Genomic DNA, 23,717 nt, shown 5'->3' with positions numbered 1-23,717 from the left:
AATAGAAAAAAGAACCAAGTAGTTACAGATTTAGTCTTTTCTGTTGAAGTTATTCCACTTTAAGTTCTGTACCATACTTATTACACAGCTCTGGTCACTACTCACTCAGGAGAAAAATCTTCCTGATTACTTTTATTTTAGACCATTTTTTACACAAGTCCTCTGAGACTTTATATAACCAATCCACCCTCAATTCATAGCTCTTCAAAAATAAAGGTCTTCCCTCAATCTTACTTTGAAAAATCCATAATAACTGGATGTGTAAGTTAACTTAGGCTCTCTGCCAGTTCCTTTCCTCAGTAGGACAGGGAAGAAAATGCAATTAAAAGCTCGTGGATCAAGATAAAGACAGGGAGATCACTCACTTGCTACTATAATGCAGAAAACAGACTGGACTTAGGAAAGATAAATTTAATTTATTGCCAATAAAAGGTAGACAGTGAGAAACAAAAACCAAAATAAATCCATCTTCCCCCCACCATTCTTTCTTCCTTTTTTCCTGGCTTAACTTTGCTACTAACTCCCCCACCGCTGTGCAGAGCAAAAGGGAGGGGGAATGGGGCTTGTAATTCAACCATAACACTTCATCCCTGACAATCTTTCCTCCTCACTCTTTTTCCATGCTCCAGCATAGAAACTCTCCCACACAATACAGTCTTTCCCAGGACTTCCCACAGGAGAACAGTTCTTCAGGAACTGCTTCAGCATGGTCCTTTCCACAGGGCACATGCCTCTAGAAACAGACTTCTGCAGCATGGGTCCCCCATGGGCCACAACTGCCAGAGCATCTGGTCCTGTATAGGCTGCTCTCCCACAGGTCACAACTCTGCCAGGACCCTGCTCCTCACTGGGCTCTTCATGGGCTGCAGTTTTCATCAGGGTGTCTCCACCTCCTTCAGCATGGGGTTCCTCATGGCCTGCAGTGTGGACATGTGCTCCAGATTGGTCCTCCATGAGCTCCAGGATGACAACCTGCTTTGACATGGTTTTGTCTTTGGGCTGCAAGGGAATCTCTCCTTTGGCACTTGAAGCACCTCCTCCCCTTCCTTGCTGCTGATCTGGGGGTCTGCAGGGCTTCCATTTTTTTTTTCTTCCATTTTTTTTCTCCATTTTTTTCTCACTCCTCTCTCATGGCTGCTGCACATGGTTATTTACAATTTCTAATATATATGTTATCACTGAGGTGCCACCAGCATGTCTTAAAGACTCGGCATTGGGCAGTCACGCGTCTGTTTTGGAAATGGCTGCAGCCTGCTCTGTCAAGTACCAGGATAGCTCCTAGACTTTTCACAGAGAGGCCCAAGTGAACTAAATACATTAATTTAAAAGTTCGAGTCCCAGCTCGAGAATAACTTTCAGAAAGCTGAACAAATGAAAACTAAATTCTATCATCTTCTCAAGTAAGGCATTGCACCAACTAATGAGAAGACAAACAAGTGATTCTTATCTTAAAATTTCCTAGTTGATTAGATGCTGATTTGAAGACTGCACTGTTGAGTACAGTACCACCCAATTTCCTATCATATTCCTTGTGCCTGCTTCCTCATCAGGAATCTTCTGTAAATCAAAAAAAATGAACATTGTTAGATTTTCATATTCTTACTGAAAAACCTCCTGGAAAACTCCTTTTTGCATTTTTTAGCTCTGAAAAATTCACTGTCATTCCAATTACTTCTGAAATTTGGTATGCGTTGTCAGGTAGTAAAGGAGCATTTGGCATTAGATTACTGAAGTACTTCCAAAAGAAAGATACTTAAACTGGTTTTTCTTACTGGGATTTTTTTTTCTGTATATAGACTAGAGGATCAAACCACAATCCTAACTGCACTCTCTATTGGCTCAGTTGTTCAACATGTTCTTTAGAAAATAATGACAGGAATTAATCATTCCAGAAAGACAACATCAAAATTAAGAAGCAAAATCATCTATGTCGGACAAAGCAAGCTGTACAACCCAAATGCAACAGATGACTGTGCACACTCACAAGACAGAGCTGCCACATGGCTGACCAACCGAACGTATTTCATGTCACTGATGTTGCCCTAGGAGAAATGCAACTGTTGTTGAGTCTAGTAGTCTACAGGCAGCTAACAGCACTTGGAGTCTGAACACTGGTGAAAACTTGGAATGAGAAAGAGGAAACAACCTAGCTACAGTCTACATCATAAGGCATTTATCTGGGGGAATGAAAGGTACATGCAGCAACAGAAATATTCAGAAGACACTAAAATATTTTCATGTGTGATCTGAATGCTTAAGAGGGAAGAGTGGAGTAATACACAAAATCTTTTCTCAGTTTCTGGTGCAGGAGCTGAAATCTGGAGAACCAAATATGGTCTGGTAAAATATACACTCCTCCTTGCTTACATAACAGAAACTGCAAGAAAAAAGGAGATTACACCCACAGTAATACCTCCCTACTACTCCTGCTAGTTCTATAAAAATAAGAGTAGGTCAAGTATTTGAGAGCTATTATGAAACTCCTCTACTCCTCCACATCAAAATCTCATAAACAAAGAGTCTTCAAGGATCTGCTTTACCAGGATTGTCTGCTTCATAAACTTCTGCCAAAAAACTGCACCAGCTGGAAGTGGCAGCCTGGAATTAAACTCCATATAGCCAATTCAACTCTGATGGAAACAAAATTTTGATGCAGACAAATTATACCAACAGGAAAAGCATTTGGGTTGGCTTTACTCATACCACAGATTCAAATGGTGAATTTTTTCTGGCACAGAGATTTCTTCTGCTTTTCCAAGAAGGGACTTCATTGGCCAAGTTGCAGCAACTTCTAGGTCAAAGTGGTTTAAAGAGCTCAAATACCAAAATTTTTCAAACTATCTTTAAAGCGTGTTAAAACAACAGCAAAAAGTTAACTGTCTATATTCTGATATGTCTCAAAGATCTTTGAAATAAAGCCTCCAAGGAACATTTTTCAAATATGTCAAATAAAAATTGTTCCAAAGCTTGCTCTCTTTGCATGCACACATATACAAAGTAAATAACCCATCAACCACACAATCTCTATTTCACATAGTCCAGTTCACTTTAACAAAAAAGTGTAATTGTTGTTAAAAAAACAATACTGAAGAGAGACAGTTCTAAACAATTAAACTCTAAACACAGTCACTACAAAAGTCTCAAGAAGTTACAACGGAAAGCTCTTCTAACTCTCCCAGGCAAATCAAAATCCAGAAGCAGCATCTTCCTCTAGTCCATTTCTCCTTTAGGAGATAGTATGATTTTTTTCTGCATATCAACAGAGGACAGATGGATGCAGGGAAACTGACAACTCACAAGTGGATCTTTAAGAGAAATGATCTCTGACTGGACTCGGACAGTAAGATTTAAGCAACTGTCCTGGTTGTTCAGACACCAGAAGTACTACTCTGAATGGCAAAATGATAGCAAGGGGTTTTATTTATTAGCATTAGCTACAAATGGAACCAATGGACTATGGGCCAGTAAGTTACTACGTGAGACAAATACATGAAGAATACTTTTTCTTTAATGCCTTCTTGACCAGACATCAAAAGACAGATGAAGGAACATGACATTACCAAGAAAAACAACAATACAAGGAACAGCAAGCATAAAGGTAGAAGGAAAAGAATATAATCAGAATCTATTTCTTTAATCAATATAGCCATCAACACATAAAACTGTTTAAAAGGAAAGATTATTACTTGATCCCATAGTTTTCATTTGCAAAATCTAGCATAATCCCTATTTCACGTCATCAAACATACTGACAAGAGTGGGTGAGATGCAAAAAAACAGAAGAAAGCAGGAGACCTAGAACTATGCAGCAGTCTTCAGCTTCAGCCAAAACATATCCAAAGGTAAAATTCAATAATAACTAGAAGTTCTATAAATATTATCTCAGCTTTTATTCAAAGCCTTAGAAAACTGAACAACAAAAGCTTTAAGGTGCAATTTTAGCTTGTTCAATATTTTGGACCAAAGCCATTCCCAAATACTCTCTGAAAACAAAAAAAAACTACTCTTAAAGTATTTTATTTGTACCTTTTTTTTTGACCTCATGCAGTTAAAATCAGAAGAAGCTTTAAGACTGTCTCCGGAATGACTCTGATTGAGCAGTGAGGTTGGACCAGATGACCTCACTGAAGCCTCTTCCAACCTTATCCATTCTGCAAACACACCAACACAAAATTAGATTTTGCAACAGCTTGTGGATACTGGCTCCTCTCTTCCTCATGGTACTGTATCACCCAACACTATTATGCAGACTTACTTCTAGAAATATTTTGAAGATAAGAAAAGCCTAAAAATCTGCTCACAAAAAGTACCTCAGCAATATCACTAATATACCTATGTTAAAATTATATTAATAATGAAAAATCAAACTATTAAAACTGCAAATGTGAATGCAATTTGGCTCCTTGTGTGAATACAGCACAACCCATGATTACTTGATCACAGACATTTTACCCATGGGACACCTGACTTATTCCATGCATAAGCCTATGCCTTCCTCAAGAATGGAACATTGTCAGGAAATAAAAAGACTCCTTTACAGACTCACCTACTTTGGCTGCAGAATGGTGCAAGTACACAGCTTTGACTTACATAGGCCAGGACTGGTCACGCATGTTCACTTCAGAAAGACCAATACTTTACTTATTTGATTTCAGACGTAGAAAGAAAGGAGCCAAGAAGTGACTTAGTGCCAGAGCATTTCTAATGGAAGCACAAGAAGCCCTTACAGACAAAATTACTCTAAGACATAGCCTATGCAAAATCATAGACACCCTTAACCCCAGACACGCAAGGCTTTGATTTCTGGGCATCCCTTTTGATCAGTGCTAGAGCATTAATGAGGAGCTTTCTGCACCCATGCATGTATAAAATATTAAAAAGGAGACACAAAGAAATGAGTAGGTAAAGACTCAAAGTTAATTTTTATGCAGAAATGAAAGAATGTGATTTCTGGCGCATCTCTACATTCTTTTATGCAATTCTATTTTTGTCCGTCTCCAATTTCACCATGTGAAAATACCATAATTTGAAATCATACTCAAATCTATATCAGTCATCAAAAGAGTTTAAATATTTTAATCAGCCACACTGCTATTTTGAGAAAAATGGTTGGATGTCATGTTTTGTGGACTAGGCCTTAGAAGGAAACAAGACACTTGGCTTGTGGCTTTCACAGATACATGTTGATAGCTAAGGAATGGCAGGATTTAATGATCTTGGACTGCATTCCACACATAAAAGGGAACTACATTCTAGGACAAAGTTTCCCAATAAGTAGGCTGTAAAACATCAGATGGTGGTCCAAAAAATAATCATAGAAGTGTATTTTTAAAAACATACATTCTCACACATATTAGCAAGAAAATATTATTGAGGAAATACAAAAAAATAAAAACATTCCGGGTTTAGCTTAACTAAATAGCACTATAAGGCATAAGAAAGTGTGACATTTCACAAGATGATCCTTGCATTTTTAAGGAAATTAAATGTTCTTGAAGTAACATATTCTCCTTTAATATTTAAGTTTGAAAACAGCTTCTTGTGTTTTACTGAATTTCCTGAGTCCCCTCCAGAAACTGCTTTATTACATCCAGTATGTTCCTCTCCTCATCTTACTTCCCTAAGCTGTTAACCTGTTTTTTCCAGATCTCACTCTGCTTCCTCTATTATCACTCTCTTTAGAGATACCCATTAAAGTCACCTACTGAAGCCATCCATCCATCCACTGTGCAATTTTTGTCTATTTTCATTAACAAACTCTGCCTCAAATATTCTATTTCACTCTGAATTTCAGTTACCACTGTTGGAACATCCTTTATTTCACTTGTTCAGCTACAGGAATCTCCTTTCTTAGGACACTTGTTTTACCCATCACTTTTTTAAAATTAGAGACACCTAGTTCACACCCTATATCTACTCCCTGGGTTAGGATCCAAATATAGCTACCCAGCCCTTGTCTTTCACAGTCTTCTTTTCAGGACTATTTTTCCTTCCTAATGTCCTTGCATCTTCTCTGTTGTTATGTCTTAATACATATTCTGAATTGCATGGTTTTCTAAGCCAGACAAACAAGCAGCAATGAGTATGCTAAATCTATATACCAAAACAGCTCAGAAAAGACAGCTGACAAAGAATACTGAAGACGTACTGTAAGTAGAATAATAGTAGCATACCTGAGATACTCTCCTTCAAAATCCGTATTTCTGCTCTCCTATTTCCAATATACCACTATTACAAAATTCACGAATGTAAAATAAAAAACATTGTTAAAAAAGCCCAACAGCCATCTTTTTATTTCAAGTACATAACATTTAACTTGAAACACCATTTGCATGTGTTGCTCTGATGCTTCATTCTTCACCAGTTTAAAAACTACAGTTTTTTTCTGAGATGACTGAAACTTAAAACTTCTTGATTTAAAACATAAAACTTCTTGTTTTAAACAAGCTTTAAATTAAACATGCTGATTGATACATAACCATTTAACCAATTTATATGTATTACTAAGTACTGAACTGATTATTCCCTTTTTTCTAAGACAATTATTTTCACAAGTCTTGTAAGTGACGGACTGTACCTTCATGAGAGCGGGCTTACTAAAAGCCAGAAGAATTTTAAACTCAACTGAAAGTGCTTAGATACATTACATATTTAAAAACTGGAAAAACTATTTTGCATTTGAAACTAAACTAATTATGTTATTTGGGGCTATCAAGAATGACAACTACATAAATTATCAGAAAAATAAAATTTCAGAACTGATCTCCTCTTTCTTGACAGTTCTATTAATGTATTAGAAAGAACAAACTGCTTTACGTCTGTTTTCTGTTTCAAATGGATGTAAATTAAATTTGAATAAAGTAAGAACTGGTTGAAACATTTTTAAATAACAAGACTATTCACTTGACAGTCGTAAAAGATACTGCTGTATGAATTGATCTTGACATGTCAGCAAATTCTGTTTCCCAGCATCTGGTAGCTGAGAGCTCTTGGTTTTCTGAGCACTCTGGCAAGATGCATGTACTGTTGGATATCTGGACTGGGATGTGTGCTTTTTGTTTTGACTTGTTTTTAATTTGAGAATACATTCAGCCTGCAGTAACATGTAAACTCATCATGAAATTTTAAGTTTGCATATGTTTCTTTAATTAAAAGTTCAAGTTAATGCATTTAAAAGAAAGGTTTGATACAGCTTTTTACATTATTTGCACCTTATTCTGACATACTTGCAAGAGTTTCTAGATCAGTTAAATGATTTTTCACAATCACGGTTAAAAATCACATATTTTATATTATATATTTTGAAATGCTTTATGACACAGAAAGAATAAACGAAGTATTTAATTTGTGTTAGCAACTGAAAAAAATAATTTAAAAATGTTTTGTTTGTTACTGAGATGAATATATGAAAACGACATGTTTCCTTGGAATCTGGTCCTTTTTTTTTTTTTAATAAGAGAATATGGATTTCCAGCTTCTTAGGAAAATTAAGTTTGCATACCAGCACAGAATATCCCCGGGACTTCACTCCGGAATACAACAGTTCGTACTTTCTTATCAGATTTCAAAGCATCCACAGCTTTTGACATCTACAGAGAAAAGGAGGAAGGGGAATCACCAAACACTTTTTAAAGTGTTTCATTGCAATACTTAACCTTTATAGTAAAAACTATACTTTTCACTTACCATTTTTACAAGATTTTTGCTAAGTGCATTCTTGGCATGAGATCTGTTTAATCCAAGCACCACAATTCCTGGAGAGGAAGAAAGATCAAATCATCGTTACAATGTAGTGAAATATGTATCAGCTATGTAAATTATTATTATTATTATTTTGAAATTATACAAAAGTCATTGAGGACTGAAAAAAAATGCTAGTGTAATCACTACTGAGTTTCTGAAAGAACATAAAATTATTTATTCCTTTCAATACTCAACAGAAATTACACTTACTTTAAGAACAAAAATAGGGCTGTAACATCATCATGTGGAAACAGTGCTTAAAAAGGTTGAATGTAGAATTACACAACTGCATGCACAAATTTCATGTTTGTGCATGAAGTGCTGGCAGTCCATCAGGAAAGATGCTTAATTGTAAAGCACATATTTCCATATTTAGAGAGCCTATATCCAGAGACTTTTTAAAGCATGAAGTGCTATCAGAGCAAAGACCAGCAACTCCAATACAGGTAAAAGGCAGTCATAAACATAGAAAAAATGCCACCAGTGGGAAAAATTGTTTAAAAAGGAACAAAATCAAACAAAAATTCTCCCTGAAACACAAAAATCAAGCTCAATGCTTGGTACATGGTTCCAAAGACACATTCACAGTTCCCTTCGTCCAGTTACAGATCAATTGTCTGACTGATTACCTGTGCATTGGTTTGAATGCTGTAGCAGAAACAAAAATTGTCCTTATTTTGCCCCCGTCACCTTAACAGGCATGAATATCAAAGAGGAAAATTCTGAAAAGTCTGTTTTGGTAATGCCTAAGTTTACCACAACCATAGCAATCTTTTAGACAATTACTGCCTGAACCCACACAACTGCCTGAGTTCAAAACACCAGCACACAGTCCTTCCTGATCCTGCCCTGGTAGCATTTTATGACTCAGGACCTTTTATGGAGAAAATGCAAGGATAAGGGGAAAAAAAGGACTAGGGCAAGACAAGGAATGAAAGGCAGAAAGGAAGCTCTGTCTCAAACAAAAATGCCCACAGTAGTGCCACCAACCTATGATATGAAAAAACAGAATTCCAGAAACTTGGTGATTGCCCAGATGATTACTACTTCACGACTTAGCTTTGAATGTACAATCTATACATAATTATGCTCTTGAAGACCTCCTTGTCATCTCAGTGCATACTGCTTCTTCTATTTCTGGAAAACCTGTTCTCCCTTAGGACTGACCCATTAGTGTCTGAGCTCCCTTCCTCTCCTTCCTCCTGCATGTATGTTGCACACACATGCTCACAAGACAAGACTTAAAATAACTCCTGCTCCTTCTTCAGTTAACAATTTGAAGACGAAGTCTTCCATTTGCCAGCTACCACTATCAAGATTCAAATAAAAATAGTGTCAAATGCAGTAATAAAGCACACATGACCTTCTTGCACTTAAGGCACAGTCAATTATTAAGTATAGATACCTCCTAAAAGGGAAGTGGAGCCAGGTAACCCAAATGACCTTCATTCCCTTGGTCTACAAGCCTGAATTCCCACGCTTATACCTATGGGTGGAGATATTCATCAGGACCACCTGCAAAGGTCATTACTCAGCACTTACATAGGAATCTGTTTATATTCTGTTAAGCAAAAAGGAGTGGTGAAGTAGCACTTTTCTTCAGCTGTTACAACTTCTTCTACAACTTGGAGGAGGATCACTCCAAATTCAAATATTCCATAAGTTCAGCACAAGCAGATTAGGCAAAAGCATCATCCTACATTAAAGCAACAAAAAGACCCTTCACCCTGACTTCACTTTGATTACAGGCACTACAAATCCCATGCTTGAATAAACTTGAGACAGTATTACCCCAAACCATTCATCAGTCAGGAAATAGTGTCCTTTTCAGAAGCATGTTATATTTAATGGCAATAACACTTAATGACACTTGAATTTTTCTTCTCCCCACTGGAGCCCAAAGACTGCTACTCCACCACCACCAATAGTGTATTCAGAAGGAAGCTCCACTTAACACTAAAGAACTTTAAAGATTTTTTCCTACAAAGAAATTGTCCTTGAAGACAAATCATACAAGTCAATTTTTCCTTAGCATCGTGTCGTATCAAGTCATAAAACTACCACTTCTGCTTCCTTCTACAGAAATAAAAGATAAAGATGGCACCCACCCAGTTGTTTTCATTTAAGTATAAAAACATATGAAGCAAGAATAGCAAGAGGAAAAGTATAAAAGGTTTGCAAGGGTTACCTACATATTGTAGTGGTATATATACAAAACACATGCCGTACAGTCACATTTGAATCATTATTGTTCTGATATGCCATTACTACAAGATCTGAGCATCCTGAGGACAGAAGGGACCTTGAAGATCATTTTGTTCCAAGCCTCCTGCAAGGACACCTTGCACTAGACCAGACTGTCCAGAGGCCCATCCAACATGGCTTTGAACACCTCCAGGGATGGGGTATCCACAGCTTTTCAGGGCAATCACTTTCAGTCCCTAAAAGTAAAGAATTTCTTCCTAACATCTAAACTAAACCTTCTCTCTTTCAGTTTAAAGTCCCTCTCTATGTTTCTTACAGGCTCCCTTCAGAAAATGGAATGTCACAGTAGGCCACTCCAAAGCCTAGCCTTCAGGATGAACAGTTCCAATTTCCTCAGACTTTTTTCACAGGAAAAGCACTCCATCCCCCCAGTCATATTCATGGTTCTTCTGGACTCGCTCTTACAGGTCCATGTCCTCCCTCTGCTGGGACCCCAGAGCTGGATGCAGGGTTCCAGACGCAGGTGGGCTCTCTCCAGAGCAGAGCAGAGCAGAGCAGAGCAGAGGGGCAGAATCCCCTCCCTCCCCTGCTGCCCATGCTGCTTTGGATGCAGCCCAGGACACGTTTGGCTTTCTGGCTGGAAGTGCCTATGGCTGGGTCATGTCCAGTCTCTCATCCACTAGCACCCTCAAATCCTTCTCCCCAGGTCTGCTCTCCATCTGCTCATCCCCAGCCTGTGCTGATACCAGAGGTTACTCTGACCCAGGTGCAGCACCTTGCACTTGGTCTTAAATTTCATGAGATTCCCATGGACCCACTTCCAAGCTTGTCCCGGTCCTTTTGGATAGCGTCCCATCCTTCATGTGTGTCAACAGCACCATTCAGCTTGGTATCACCTAAAAATTTGTTGAAGGTGAACTCAATCCCCTCATCTATGCCATCAATGAAGATATTAAATTACAGTGGTCCCAGTATAGCACACAGCTATAGTGGTCTCTTGAGGCACACCGCTTGTCACTGACTTCCATCAAGACCCTGAGCCATTGACCACTACACTCTGGATGCCACCATCCAACCAACTTCTCATCCACTGAACAGTCCATCCATCAAATCCATCTCTCTCCACATTAGAAAGAAAGGTGTTGTGGAGAATTCCACATAAGGCTTTCCAGAAGTCCAGATAATATGTTCTCTACTCACAAGCTGCCCCTGTCAAAAGAGAAAGCTGCCTGTAGTATAATTCTCAGTGTTTAAGAGAAAAAGGAAATTAAACTTATAAAAGTTATATGATAAAAATGAAAGTTATTTGTGGATTATTCATTATATAATGAATATATTCATTATAAAATGAAAGCATAGTAAAGCATAGTAAAGTTATATTATAAAATGAAAGCATAGTAAAAGCAAGAAATGTCTTTCACAGAAATAAGGATAAATATGTATCTAGAAGATAACTTCGAAGTACCTGTAAATTCCCAGAAATTGCCTGGTATCATAGCATACACTAATACTTGAATAAAGTGAAGAGATTAGATCCTGGATTAACTCTGTTTGTATCAGCACACAGGAGATCTTACTTTTAATAATGTTTTTTATCTCTTTTATTTTGCACATTTTAGAGATCAAAACATTCATCCTTAATGTTGGTAGAAACACATTTAAATGGTTACTGAAAAATTAATCTTGTCTTTAAACCAATACTAGACATTTTGCAAGAGTTTGAAAGATTCACTACATCTGCATATAAAGTAGTTGCAGAATGCTTTGTATTTATTATTTATTTGCATTAAATACACACACACAGGTCATTTTCCATAATTTAAAATTATTTTTTAAATGTCTGAATTATGCCTTGAAAAGTAGAAGGGGATCAAAGTTATTTTTAAACTTGTTTCACTTAACTACTCAGATACACCAAGGCAGACAAGTGGACTTAGATGTTTATTATTCTGAAGTAGTTTCTTAAGGAAAACAGGAACATATGGTGAATACATCATGCACAATTCTGGTGGCTTTCATTAATCATCTTATCAAGAAGTATTTAAGTGAAAAATCACACAGATGTATACTAACCAGTATTTTTTAAAAGCACCAAAACACTCTTCAAAATCCCCTATGAGCCTGTTTCATCTCTAAATTCTGATTTAACTCTTTTCCACACTTTTTAAGTTACTGGATCTCACCTGCTCAGCCCTGCTTTAAACACAGGAAAAGAACAGGAAGTTTTTCCAATTTATCAGCTACCTATCAGTTTCCATCCTCTAAGCAAACAACTTAAACCAAGACTGTATTTGTTTTTGCCCATTCCATGTACATTAAAATTCTAACTGATGAAGACCAAAAGCTGTCTTATTCTAAACTGAACCAAAACCAGCAGGGAAATTTGACCATAAGGAGTCATTCTAGTGTAAAATCGAAATTTTAAAAATATTTTTATTACATTCCAGCAAGTGACATTGCCACACTGGAGTCAAGACTAAAAAGATATTTCTCCCAATTGAACATATAACTTAAAAATCCAAAGCACTAGAGTCATTTAAATTTGTAATGGGATCACTAATGCAATTTGGCTAAGTTCTGAAATGTCAATAGCTGTAATACATTTCAGCCCTAGTGATGATCAAATAGAATCTCAAATCAAGTAAAAGATATATACTTAATTTAAAAACACTGACAGTCATCTTTACTCACAGAAAACTGACACTAAGAGCTTCACAAGTTGCAACATGGGCAGAATATACAGGTATTTTTCAATTACATTCTTCAAAAATCTCACACCTTTTGTATTCCAGTTCCAGTCAAATTTCAAATTTGGAAGCTGGAAAGCCTTGAATTAAAATTTCAATAACTAGCCTTTGCAAACATACTTTCATTTTACTTCATGTCGAACAACTTCCCAAGACCTGGGGTACGCAAATTACATGGAAGTGAAGCAGAACAGTTTGCTACTTTGCCTACAGGCAAAGATCTGTCTAGGGCTACAAGACTTGTGCCTGTACGTCAAGCAGGTACAGCCAGTTTTCCCTCCTCCCCAATATTCACAGTCCTCTCTGAGCAACATGGAAACTCTAGGCACATGCAAGAGCACAACCACAGCATCAACAAGCATGTGTGTGCCGTAGAAGGTAGTCAGAGAGCAGGGTCTGAGCGTGCATGAAGTCAAGAAGTATGTAATGGGACGGTGTGATGAGGCCAGGGGGGCACCAGAGTACCATATTGGAAAGTCAAGAACATGAAACGGTAGCTCAAGGAATGGCAGGGTAGAAAAGAGCAAGAAAGACCACAGGGGTGTTTACAGAGCCGGTGTCCTCATTCAGCAGAGATATTACATGCGTAAGCAGATTAATATAGATGAACTTGGTATACAGGGTGAGGAGGAAGATGTGTGGTAGCACTACAGGGAGGAAGCAGAGCCATGTTTCTTTTGCAGAAAAGTTGCCTGCTCTTTGTGCTGCTGAAGAAGGCATATGAAATTAATGTCTCCTTCTGGCCTATTTCTACATCCCTGTTCTTATCTTTTTCTAACAAACAGTGTTAGTTTCTGTGTCCTTCTGAAAGACAATACCAAAGAAAATTCCTTCCACTTAGAGAATTCATTAATTATAAATATACCAATTGAATCCTTCTTTATGAAAGCGACAGTTGCTTTAACATTACAAATACTATCTCCAAGTTTTGGGACATTAGGCTACATATATAGTATGAAACACCTTCATAACATTACAAAAACAATGACTCCTCACTGATTCAACAGCTGGAACAACACTGTCTAATTCCATGTGTAATAGAAATAGAAGTTGATTACTATGTAAGATCATGATATTTTCTAACGCTTCTTGGTAAAGCACAAAATAAGCAAGGAAAAACACTCTTCTAACATTTCAGAAACTCTCCTTTGCTCCTGTCTTGTCTCTTCCTTAACTTAAAATAATCCACAAAAAATCTAAATGGATGTTTTAAACTAATTCAAAGTTCTGCAGTCAGATGGAAAAACAGGACTAAAGTAGTGTATTTTAAAGGAAGTGGAAAGAGTTGGGAACAGAACTACAAGACAGAAGATAATTTCAGGATCAGATTATATCATCTTTACTATCAAGCCTAAATACTGACAAAAAACTGCCCTGATGAAAGCTGATAAAAGCACATCAGTTTTCCCTTGAAAAAGAAAGAATCTTCTAAGATCAAAATTTTGACGTTACCTCTCTGTAACTGTATACAAATCTATGTACAGGCATACTCAACTCACAGGCATTTGCCTGAATTGGCAGCAGGTGTGAAATAGCTGAATTAATGTGCTCAAAGACGTAAACTAAAGTGTGCATCTCAACACATGGTGGTTCCAAGATATATTGTCCATGTAAAGAGATTCATGTGCTGCAGATAATCAAAACCCTATACTATGGCCCCTCCATAAAAACAGGTATAACATCATGTCTAGCTACAAGTATAGGCATACATCCTCAGGAGCAGAGTTTGCACATCTTCTCCACCATTCCTAGCCCTACTGCATCCACAGGGGAAGGAACTGACAAACACCAAAGGAAGTGGAACACTTCCAAAATCCAGAGAGCACCACATCAGAAGAGGAAGAAAAAGTGTCCATGCTGCGATTAACTGGCTGCATGCCACTAAGGAGCACAGATTTTCTTTCTTTTTTTTTAACCAGATGAGTTAAAATAAGACTCTTGGTATAGTTGAGTAGAAAAAAGTGAGTAGCAGTTGACAACACTAAAAGCAAGGAGGAGGAAGAGATGATTATTAGGACAGGGGCATGAGATGAGAGAATAATGAAGACATACTTTCCACCACAGAAAACATGGATATCAGTCTTATGCTCTCTGCTCTCTGCACACAAGCACAAAACTGATGTCTGAAGCAGCACGACTCTAGACATTTGCTGCTAAACTTCATTTTCTCACAATTAGAGTGGCAAAAAGATCCAGAGGTGTACCTCACAAACACAGTATATATGCTGCAGTACTCTAGAAAGAGTGATGCTGTTGACACACCTCAAGGACAGGATGCCATCCAGAGGGACCCAGACAGACTCATGAAGTGGGCCCATGGGAAACTCATGAGGTTTAACAAGACCAAGTGCAAGGTGCTGCAACTGGGTCAGGACAATCCCCAGTATCAACACAAACTGGGGATGAACAGATGGAGAGCAGACCTGGGGAGAAGGACTTGGGGGTGCTGGTGGGTGAGAGGCTGGACATGACCTAGCCATGGGCACTCCCAGCCTAGAAAGACAAACGTGTCCTGGGCTGCATCCAAAGCAGCATGGGCAGCAGGGGAGGGAGGGGACTCTGCCCCTCTGCTCTGGAGAGAGCCCACCTGGAACCCTGCATCCAGCTCTGGGGTCCCAGCACAGGGAGGACACGGACCTGTTGGAGTGAGCCCAGAGGAGGCCATCAAGATGATAAGAATGGGACACCTCTCCTATAAAGAAAGGCTGACAGAATTGGAACTGTTCAGTGTAGAAATTAGAAGGCTTTGAAGTGACCTAATCACAGCCTTCCAGTACCTGAAGGGAACCTACATGAAAGATGAGACAAGATTATTTACCAGGCCATGTAGCAACAGGACAAGGTGGAATTAGTTCAAATTGAAAGAGAATAGGTCTAGATTAGTTAATAGGAGGAAAATCTTTACTGTGATGGTGATGAGGCACTGGAATAGGTTGCCCACCGAAGCTGTGGATGCCCCATTCCTGCAGGTGTTCAAGGCTCGGCTGGATGGGGCTCTGAGCAAATCTGGTCTAGTCCGAGGTGTCCCTGCCTATGGTGCGGGAGTTAGAACCAGATACTATTCATGGTCCTTTCTAACCCGAACCATTCTACAATGCAGCGAAGAGCCAAGAAGGACCAAGCTGACCCAGTTCTGCCACCGCCACGCCGGCTGCTCCCAGCACTGTGCGACGCAACCCCGGCCGCGGCGACAAGGAGAAGGAGGAGCCATCGCTCTCCCCCCGCCCCTCGCCGCCGGGCAGCTCCCCCAGGGCCGCCCTCTCTCTGCCCCGCAGGGGTCACCCCGGCCAAGCCGGGACAGCAAGTGCAGAGCCGCCTTCCCCTCGTTACCTTTGTGCTCATCATCCAGGTACCGGACGCGCAGCTCCTCCTCTTCCTTCGCCTGGGAACCGTAGCTCCTCCTGGCCGAGGGGAGAGCAGCGGCGGCGGCGACGCCTCCCCGCAGCGGGGGCGCGCGGTGGCCGGTTCGGCCGAGGGCGGCGGAGGTCGCGGCGGCTGCGGCTGCGAGCCTGAGCCGGGCGCGGAGGAGGCCGAGCCCGCCCAGCGCCGCCGCCGCCGCCATCGCTGCTGCCGGCGCCGCCTCAGCCTCGCGCAGCCCCGGCCCCGGTCCCGCCGCCCACGTGACCGGCTGCGACACGCACGGGGCGCCGCTCGCCCCCTCCCTTCCCGCGCCGCGGCCGGGGCGCAGCTCGGCCCGGCCGGGCCCGTCTCTTGCGCCGGCCCCATCCCGGCTGGGGAAAAGGCTGGTCAGTCCGGGGAGATACGAAACTTGACATAAAACCAGCCCCATCCTGGGCCGCGTCAAAAACAGCGTGGGCAGCAGGGCGGTGTTCTGCCCCCTCTGCTCCGCCCTGTTGAGACCCCACCTGGAGCGCTGCATCCGGCTCTGGCATCCCCAGCAGAAAATAGACAACAAACTGATGAAGTCCAGAGGAGGCCATGAAGGTGATAAAGGGTCTGGAGCACCCCCTCTACAAAGACAGGCGGAGGGAGCTGTGGCTGGTGAAGCCTAGTGAAGAGATGGAAAAAAGAAGGCTGTGTGGATACCCTATAGCAGCCTTCCAGTGTCTGAAAGGAAATTCTTCAGGATCTGTAGTGATAGGACAAGCAGTAGTGGGTACGAATGAAGAGAGAAAATTTTAAGTGAGATTTTTGGGAAGAAATCCTTCACTGTGACAGTGGCTGAGACGCTAGAATGGGTTGCCCAGAGAAGCTGTGTGTGCCTCAGCCCTTGCAGCATTGAAGTTGTATAAGGCCTTGAGCAACGTGGCGCTGCAGGAGATGTCTCTGCCTATGGCATGTTAAGGGGTTTGGGACGGGATGATCTCTAAAGTCCATTCCAACCTCTTGAGATTCTGTGATTCTCACACACAGCTTAAAATATGCAGGTGCATAGACAAATTTCTTGTCAGTAAAAAGCAGATGTTTAGTTTCATCAGGGCTTCATGATACTGCAGTTTATTTGCAGTGAAATTGAGATCATGCCACCTTAAAGGCAACATGCTCAGGCTCTGTTGTGCTGTGTATGGTGGCACCAGAATGAATACTCATGAACTCTGCAGTACTTGCTTCTTCCCCCACATCAGCCATGGCAAGGCCTGGTCATGGCATCAGCACTGAACAAATAAAGGAGCTATAGTCAATAACAGAAGCCAGGTAGCACATGGTTCTGTATGCTGCGATAAAAGACTTCTTGGGTTGGCCATCTTCCTGTTTTGGGGCTCTCAGAATTACCATTGTGTTGCAAAACTAAGGATCAAATTAATATGCCTTGGAGTTTAGAGTTGAGTTTAGGTCTCTAAGCAACACTGCCATGGTGTCTGCTTTGCCCTCCATGCACACCAGCAGACATACCAGCAGGAAACAAGTCAAACAATAAAAGCAGTAACAGTGGAGGTAGGAGGTAATTGCTGTGTTTTGTTGTAATTTCACATGATTCAAGACTGCTATGATCTGTTTCAAAATGGTTGAAATTTCAGCAATCCGTGTGTTAATACCATAACAATTCAGTTGAGCCAGAACATGCATTAGATATAAAAGAAGTTGACTTGTTTCCTTGCACAGGACCTGGCAAAGGTTGTTATAACCGTAGTTAATGCAGGTCAGTAATGAGGCTCTTAAAAGCTGTGAAGTTTGTCTTCTTCAAGTTTATTTCCTTCAAATTAGGCCTTGAGAAGTAAAAACATGCCTTTGAGCCACCCCCTGCCATTTTCATAATTCAGTGTTACTTAATTAGGGAAATAAAGCTGTACTGCTTCTGAGCAGAGGCTCAGATGGAGCCATTTTGTTTGTTGTTTTGGAGAGCTAGTTAACTGCATTCCTTCATGAGGAAGCAGCTCCTCCATGCCTTCCTTCTGGAGAAGTGAAAGTATAAAAATTATGTCCTGTTTGTTCATGTGGAGCACCATGAAAGGCAAATGTATTGGGGGGGGGGAGGAATAGACAGGTTATCACCTTGCATTTATTATGTTTTACTATTTAAACAGGGCGATAGCTCATGATTCACAGCCCTTTCCAGTACAGCCCGCAGTATGCCAAAGACTTCCAGTAGAAGGAAATAAGAAAATTTTGTTTGCAGTTGAAGAACATTTTCGTTTATGAGAATGCATTTTAAAACGTCATATCGAATTACATCAATAGAAACAGAGAGACAGTGCTATTCTAAAAGATGCAGAAGATAAAAAGGCATTAAAAGCTGAACTAAGTTCACTGCCGTGTCATAATGTTGCCTTGAAGATGAAGGCAGACATTTAGTCATATGCAGTGGCTCCCAGACTGAAGAACTGGTGAACACGTTTCTGAGCAGAGGTCAATAAGTGCAGTCAAGTCAACAGATTTATCTCCATTGTAGAAACACCCAATCATTTTTAAAACAAAGAATTTTGGAAATGCATTTTTCCTTTATATGCCATTGTTTGATTTTACTTTCTTTGTGTAAGAAGTGAAAAGAAAATTTAATTTCTGTTTATTTTTTCTCAATGTATAGAACTGCATGATGTGATATGCATATATGTGTGGTTTATTGCAGTCATTTAAGACTACGCTGCATTTTGTAATACTGTGTATTCAATTCCTCCCATTCCCTGACATGTAAGCATAATTCAGGATTCAGATGAAAGCAAAGTTTCCATATTCTCTTGTTCCCTGATTTTTTTCACTGTAGTTTACTTCTAAAACACAGCTTTGAGGTCACAGTAGTACATGAAAGGTAAAGTATGTTGACATGGAGATTATTATTTAAAGATATATCCCAATTTTAAAAAATGGAGCAACTGGAAAACAATTTTTAGTAACTACCTAAATAACATAAGGTTATGGTAGCCTGATTGCTGCTACACACAGATATCCAAATACTGATACTTGGTGATGAGTGAAATAAATTGATTATAATAAATCTTGATTCAGCCTCCCTTATGTCCACAAGAAGCATTGAATGAAAATAGAACCACTGTAGATGGAGGCTAGCTCACCAAATTCTCTGTACTCACCTGCAACGTCTAGTACGGTCCCTTAGTCATCATCTAATCCAAGGGAGAAAACTTGAAGGTCCTTCACCTAATTAATGTTACATGAAGTTGCATTGGAAAGCTTATTTACATCAGGTTACAGGCTCTCACAGTGTACAGGACTGAAACTGGCAGGTGAAATGTGCAGGGGCTTTTGTAGCTTGATTAGGGCCTTTGTTTGATAATATAATCTGGAGAGGGGTGGTTGAAGCTTGGGGTCAGGACAGTACTGTTGCAATTTACACAGCACAGGGCAGAGGTACAGAAATTGGCATGCTGTTTATGTGGTTTGTGGAGAGAATTTTTTTCATAATATTGTTCTGCTTGTGTTGGTGCATGGCACCTGCCATGGTTCATTTTCTAGAGGAACATTCTCACTGTTAATTAGGTATGACAGAAGCATGTGGTCTCTAAACTTCAGATCTAAATGAAGTGCCTAAAACCAAAGTGTGTGAAACTACTTGTGGATGTTCAGTTAGGGATCTAATGCAATTAAAAATGCTAATAAATCTTTTGAAATGAGACAGAAAAACAATTGCGTGTGTATTTATATAATATGCAGTTTTAATGTGAACAATGGAAGGGTTCAGAAGGTATGTACAATGAAGCAGGAATCTCACCTAGTTCTAAGTTGCTCCAATTTTCTTACATTGATTCTTGTAGATGAGGTGTAACATGCTTTCATTTTCTCTGGATGAGCATATCAGTGTCAGTGAGTAAAGTAAAAAGGGAACACTTTTTAGAGGAAAAATGTAGTACCTAATTTTGGCTTTTCAAGCTAAGTCCTTTGTCTTGCAAATGGAAAAATAATTGTCTCTGCAAAGGGACTGTGATCCCTCAGCTACCCATCCTCTAAAGTTGGTTTGCAAAGGTTGTTTCAATTTCACACCACCCACCAGAAGCATTTGTCTCTTCTAGTTTTCACATATTTGCTTTTTATCAACAGCAGGATTTTTCTTATTATTGTGTTATGCAGTTAGTACACTTGCCTTTTCAATCGTGATTTTTAACTTTTTGTAAAACCTTTTTGATATTTTAAAACTGATAATAAGAAAGACATAACCCTTGTTATGTATTTATTATTAGTAAGCATATAGCACACACAGCATGTTCCCTTTTTGGCACTGGGCTTATTCAATATGTTTTGCAGGCAGCTGTTTCCTTAGATTGTCTATTTTCTTTCTTCTCAGTGCAGCTTTAAGACTGTAATGCCAAGTATAAAATGTTTTTACAACTTACTTTTTCTCTTCAGGAATTAATCTTACTGAACTTAATCTACTTGGGTATCCTTACAAGCTTGCTTACTTGGACCTTGTTACCAAGCTCCATCACTTATTATTAAGAACTCTACCTATGTGTGACTCATGTCTTGGAGCACAGAGCAGATTTTGGCTTTGAATAATGTCAGCCCCATTTATTTGTGCAAATACTCCTTCATCTTGAAAATAGAGACAACTACATTGGATTAATATAGTGGAAAAGTACATGGCATATGTGAGCCAATTACAGAGACTTCTTAAAATCCTGCTTCCCAAAATTGTCTGCCCATTCTCTTCAGATCACAAACAAGACATAATGCTAAAACAATTACAGGAACACAAACATGCTGAGCAAGGCTTCTTCCATGAGTAAATTGGCACTAGCAGCCACAGGGCTACAGCTCTGTAATAGTGAAAGATCAGAGCCTAGGGAGGCCCTTAGGTATTTGAAACTGGAATTGAGCAGATATTTATTAAATAAAATTTATAGAATGCTTTATTTTGAGGCAGGGTGCACAATTTATCCCTAAAGGACATGAAACAAAGGTATTTGTTTTTATGAAGTTATACCTAAACACAGATACTGAAAACAGAGAATTTACAGACAATGAAGATCCTTTAAAAATTGTATATTTATATGTAGGTACAACTCCCAAATATGTACAGGCTGATACATTTCCTTTCTCCAAAGCTTTTAAAAAGCTTTCTCTTGTTTTTAAAGTTGTTCAACACATCAGAAAATTTACTGAGCCAGCTAAATAACTATGCATTCAGGCAAACTGCAAACCAATTCTAACATCATTGAATATTTTTCTTACAGTGATTGTGCCCCATTAAGATAGTTAAAATCATTTATTTTCTTTGTGATCAGGCAAACCTTTGTCTGAAGCAATACTTCCTTTTCTTATCTGTATCCTTCTGGAGAACTTCAGAACTGACAGTGGTGTTAACTGTGCCTGAGAGAATCTTCGCTTTGGCCTGAGAGAAGCTCTCCTGTAGTGTAGATGGATCAGTGAAAGCTGCACAAGAAGCACAGAAACCAGGGAGAACATGACTGATGTCATCAGCATTTAAGATATTTTGACATGAAATTCTAGTAGAAAATGGATTTCCCAATTTTATCAGGGTACTTTTATGTGTGGTGAAAGGCTATCAGGGCTGCTGCTAACGAGGCAGTCAAACAATATTGTCAAATCTGTGGTATCAAAAAGGATAAAATAGAACTGGGCGTTAGCCCACAGAAAGAAACATTTTGCAACAAACAAATACGATCTTCATCAAAACAGTACCATCAACAGTATCTAAATTCAGAGAGTGGGGTTTTCAACTGTACAAGCATTTGGTGAAATAAAAAGGGGAAATTCCTGAATTACATTTTGTTTAAACACTTTTCAATTAAAGTAATAAGGGACATTTCAGTACAATTGTCAATGAAACAATTTAAAAATTTCTATCACCATTACAATGAGGAGATGAAAAACATTTTAATATATCTGTCCTCATGTAATGTGATTTCTAGTGAAGAGAAGTTACCAAGAACCTCTGCTCTGTTTGAAGGCAATCGATTTGTCATGAAAGCCAGCTTACTATGAGGAGCTAAGAGAAGCCTGGTGTTTTATGCTCAAGTAATGTAAAAAACCTAACAGAAAAATGAAAAACACTACATAGCCTGTTTTTGTTAGTTGTAATTCTTTATGACGCTCCATGAGCAGGCCAGGAGTTAAGATGTATGATACATTTCTGAATACCATAATTACATTTCCTTTCTGTTTAGCTAATTCTCTCTTTTTTTTTTTTTTTTTTTTTTTGTTGTTGTTGTTGTTGTTGTTGTGGTGGGTGTTTAAAAACAAAACAGCTCTCTGGTCACAGAGAGCAGGCACAGACTTTCCCAGGCATTTCCCCAGGTAAGATTGTGAGAAGATCAGAGAAAGGAATGAGAAACGATTCTTATCTCCACTCATTGCACCTGCAGTTCTGCACATGTAGCATGTGTCATGTGTCATGGAGATTTGTTTACCAAAGGGCACTGGATGGTGTTTAGATTGTTTGACTAATTAGGTCAAAGCTATATTGGACTAGCTAGAAGGGTTACTGAATTTCTCAGTAAGTATAGTATAATATAGTATAAGATGATATAAGAAAGCAATTGACCAGCCTTCTGCAATCGTGGAGTCAATGCTAATTATACCCCAGTTGAGGGCCTACAGCGACAAGCTTACAGTCAATGTACTATAGATAATACATGAAGTTTAAAGTATTGTTCACGTTTTTGCGAAAAACTACAGCATTTTTAAAGAAGATAATTGCATAATTACTGCTTGAAAATATGATGCATTGTGCACAAATCACTCTAAAAAATGTAAGCTTACATTTTACAGTATAAAATGCATTTGTGTTCATTGCCTTTCCCTTTTAGTCTTTTATGATTAACAGTATGTTGTGCAGAGTTTTACTGAATATATTGCATTCTTTCTAAGGAATGCCTCACATTGATTTTCACACTGTATGGGGAAAGCATAGGAATCTTTTTTGATCTCCTCTTCATTTTCATTAGACTAAATTACCTTTTACATTCTCGCTTTAACTATATTTTCCTGCATTCTTTATTCTTTACATACTGATACAATCAAGATACTCTAATAAGCTGAATAAGCATTTTCAATGAAAGCATATTCAGTCCTATATAGAATTCTTCTAATGTCACAAAGAATCTGCATGACTTTATGACCCAGATTTCCAGGAAAGAGCAAAGATTAAAGAATCACAGTCTTCACATCTTACATGCATTCAAGAACAGATGAATTGGGAAACTACATAAGCAAAGGGCTCTGCTTTGTCAAAATGGATGCATCATGACCTTTCTTCTATTTAATCACCCCATTGTAAGTCACTTGTCTATGTAAGAAAGCAGGATCCTTAAGATGAAGAACAATGAACCTAGCAATTGGTATAAGAAAAACAAAGAAAAATATGTACTTGGTGGCTAGCATGCACTTATGTGCCTGGTCACAGATTCAATACAGAGTTATTCACCAATGCCAGTGAACAGCCACTTCCAACACAGCATTTTTCAGACTTCTAATTTCTAAGCATCCTGTTGTATGTAGGTAAAGCCTTATAAAATAAGGGCCTTGTCACCATTGCAAAGTCATGGTTCAGGCTTGTTACTTAGGCTAAGTAGAAGGGAACTTTGGGAGAGTGACTCAGCTGGAATGGGGTGGAGAGAAGTGAGAGACGTGAGAGATGAGCTGCATGAC

At 39.2% G+C, this 23,717-nt stretch overlaps 1 protein-coding gene and 1 long non-coding RNA gene across 11 annotated transcripts in view; one reads left to right on the top strand and one right to left on the bottom strand.

The window, feature by feature from the left end:
• The window catches only part of AUH (AU RNA binding methylglutaconyl-CoA hydratase), a 106,960-nt gene extending 90,626 nt beyond the window's left edge, over positions 1–16,334 (bottom strand). For 4 of the 9 annotated variants that reach the window (XR_010994219.1, XR_010994222.1, XR_010994220.1 and 1 more), the window contains exons 1-3: positions 16,026–16,326; positions 7,687–7,754; positions 7,502–7,589 (exon numbers count right to left, since the gene is read on the bottom strand). Coding sequence is in view for 5 of the 9 variants with exons in the window: in XM_068175741.1 (XP_068031842.1) it covers positions 4,621–4,640; positions 7,502–7,589; positions 7,687–7,754; positions 16,026–16,257 (408 nt within the window). In the remaining 4 variants the exon portion in view is untranslated. Of the gene's footprint in view, positions 1–1,642; positions 2,378–4,402; positions 4,641–7,501; positions 7,590–7,686; positions 7,755–16,025 lie in introns of those variants that run through there. The other 5 variants (XM_068175742.1, XM_068175741.1, XM_068175740.1 and 2 more) reach the window with 5 other exon arrangements.
• LOC137464414 (uncharacterized) overlaps positions 14,870–23,717 on the top strand; it is a 36,389-nt gene continuing 27,541 nt past the window's right edge. For both annotated transcript variants that reach the window (XR_010994223.1, XR_010994224.1), the window contains exon 1: positions 14,870–15,049. This is a non-coding gene — a long non-coding RNA (uncharacterized lncRNA). The remainder of the gene's footprint in view (positions 15,050–23,717) is intronic.

Source organism: Anomalospiza imberbis, chromosome Z (genome assembly GCF_031753505.1).
Source record: "Anomalospiza imberbis isolate Cuckoo-Finch-1a 21T00152 chromosome Z, ASM3175350v1, whole genome shotgun sequence".
In the NCBI taxonomy this organism is placed as follows: domain Eukaryota; kingdom Metazoa; phylum Chordata; class Aves; order Passeriformes; family Viduidae; genus Anomalospiza; species Anomalospiza imberbis.
The sequence above is the reverse complement of the archived record's forward strand: the minus strand, read 5'-3'. Positions and strand labels throughout refer to the sequence as shown.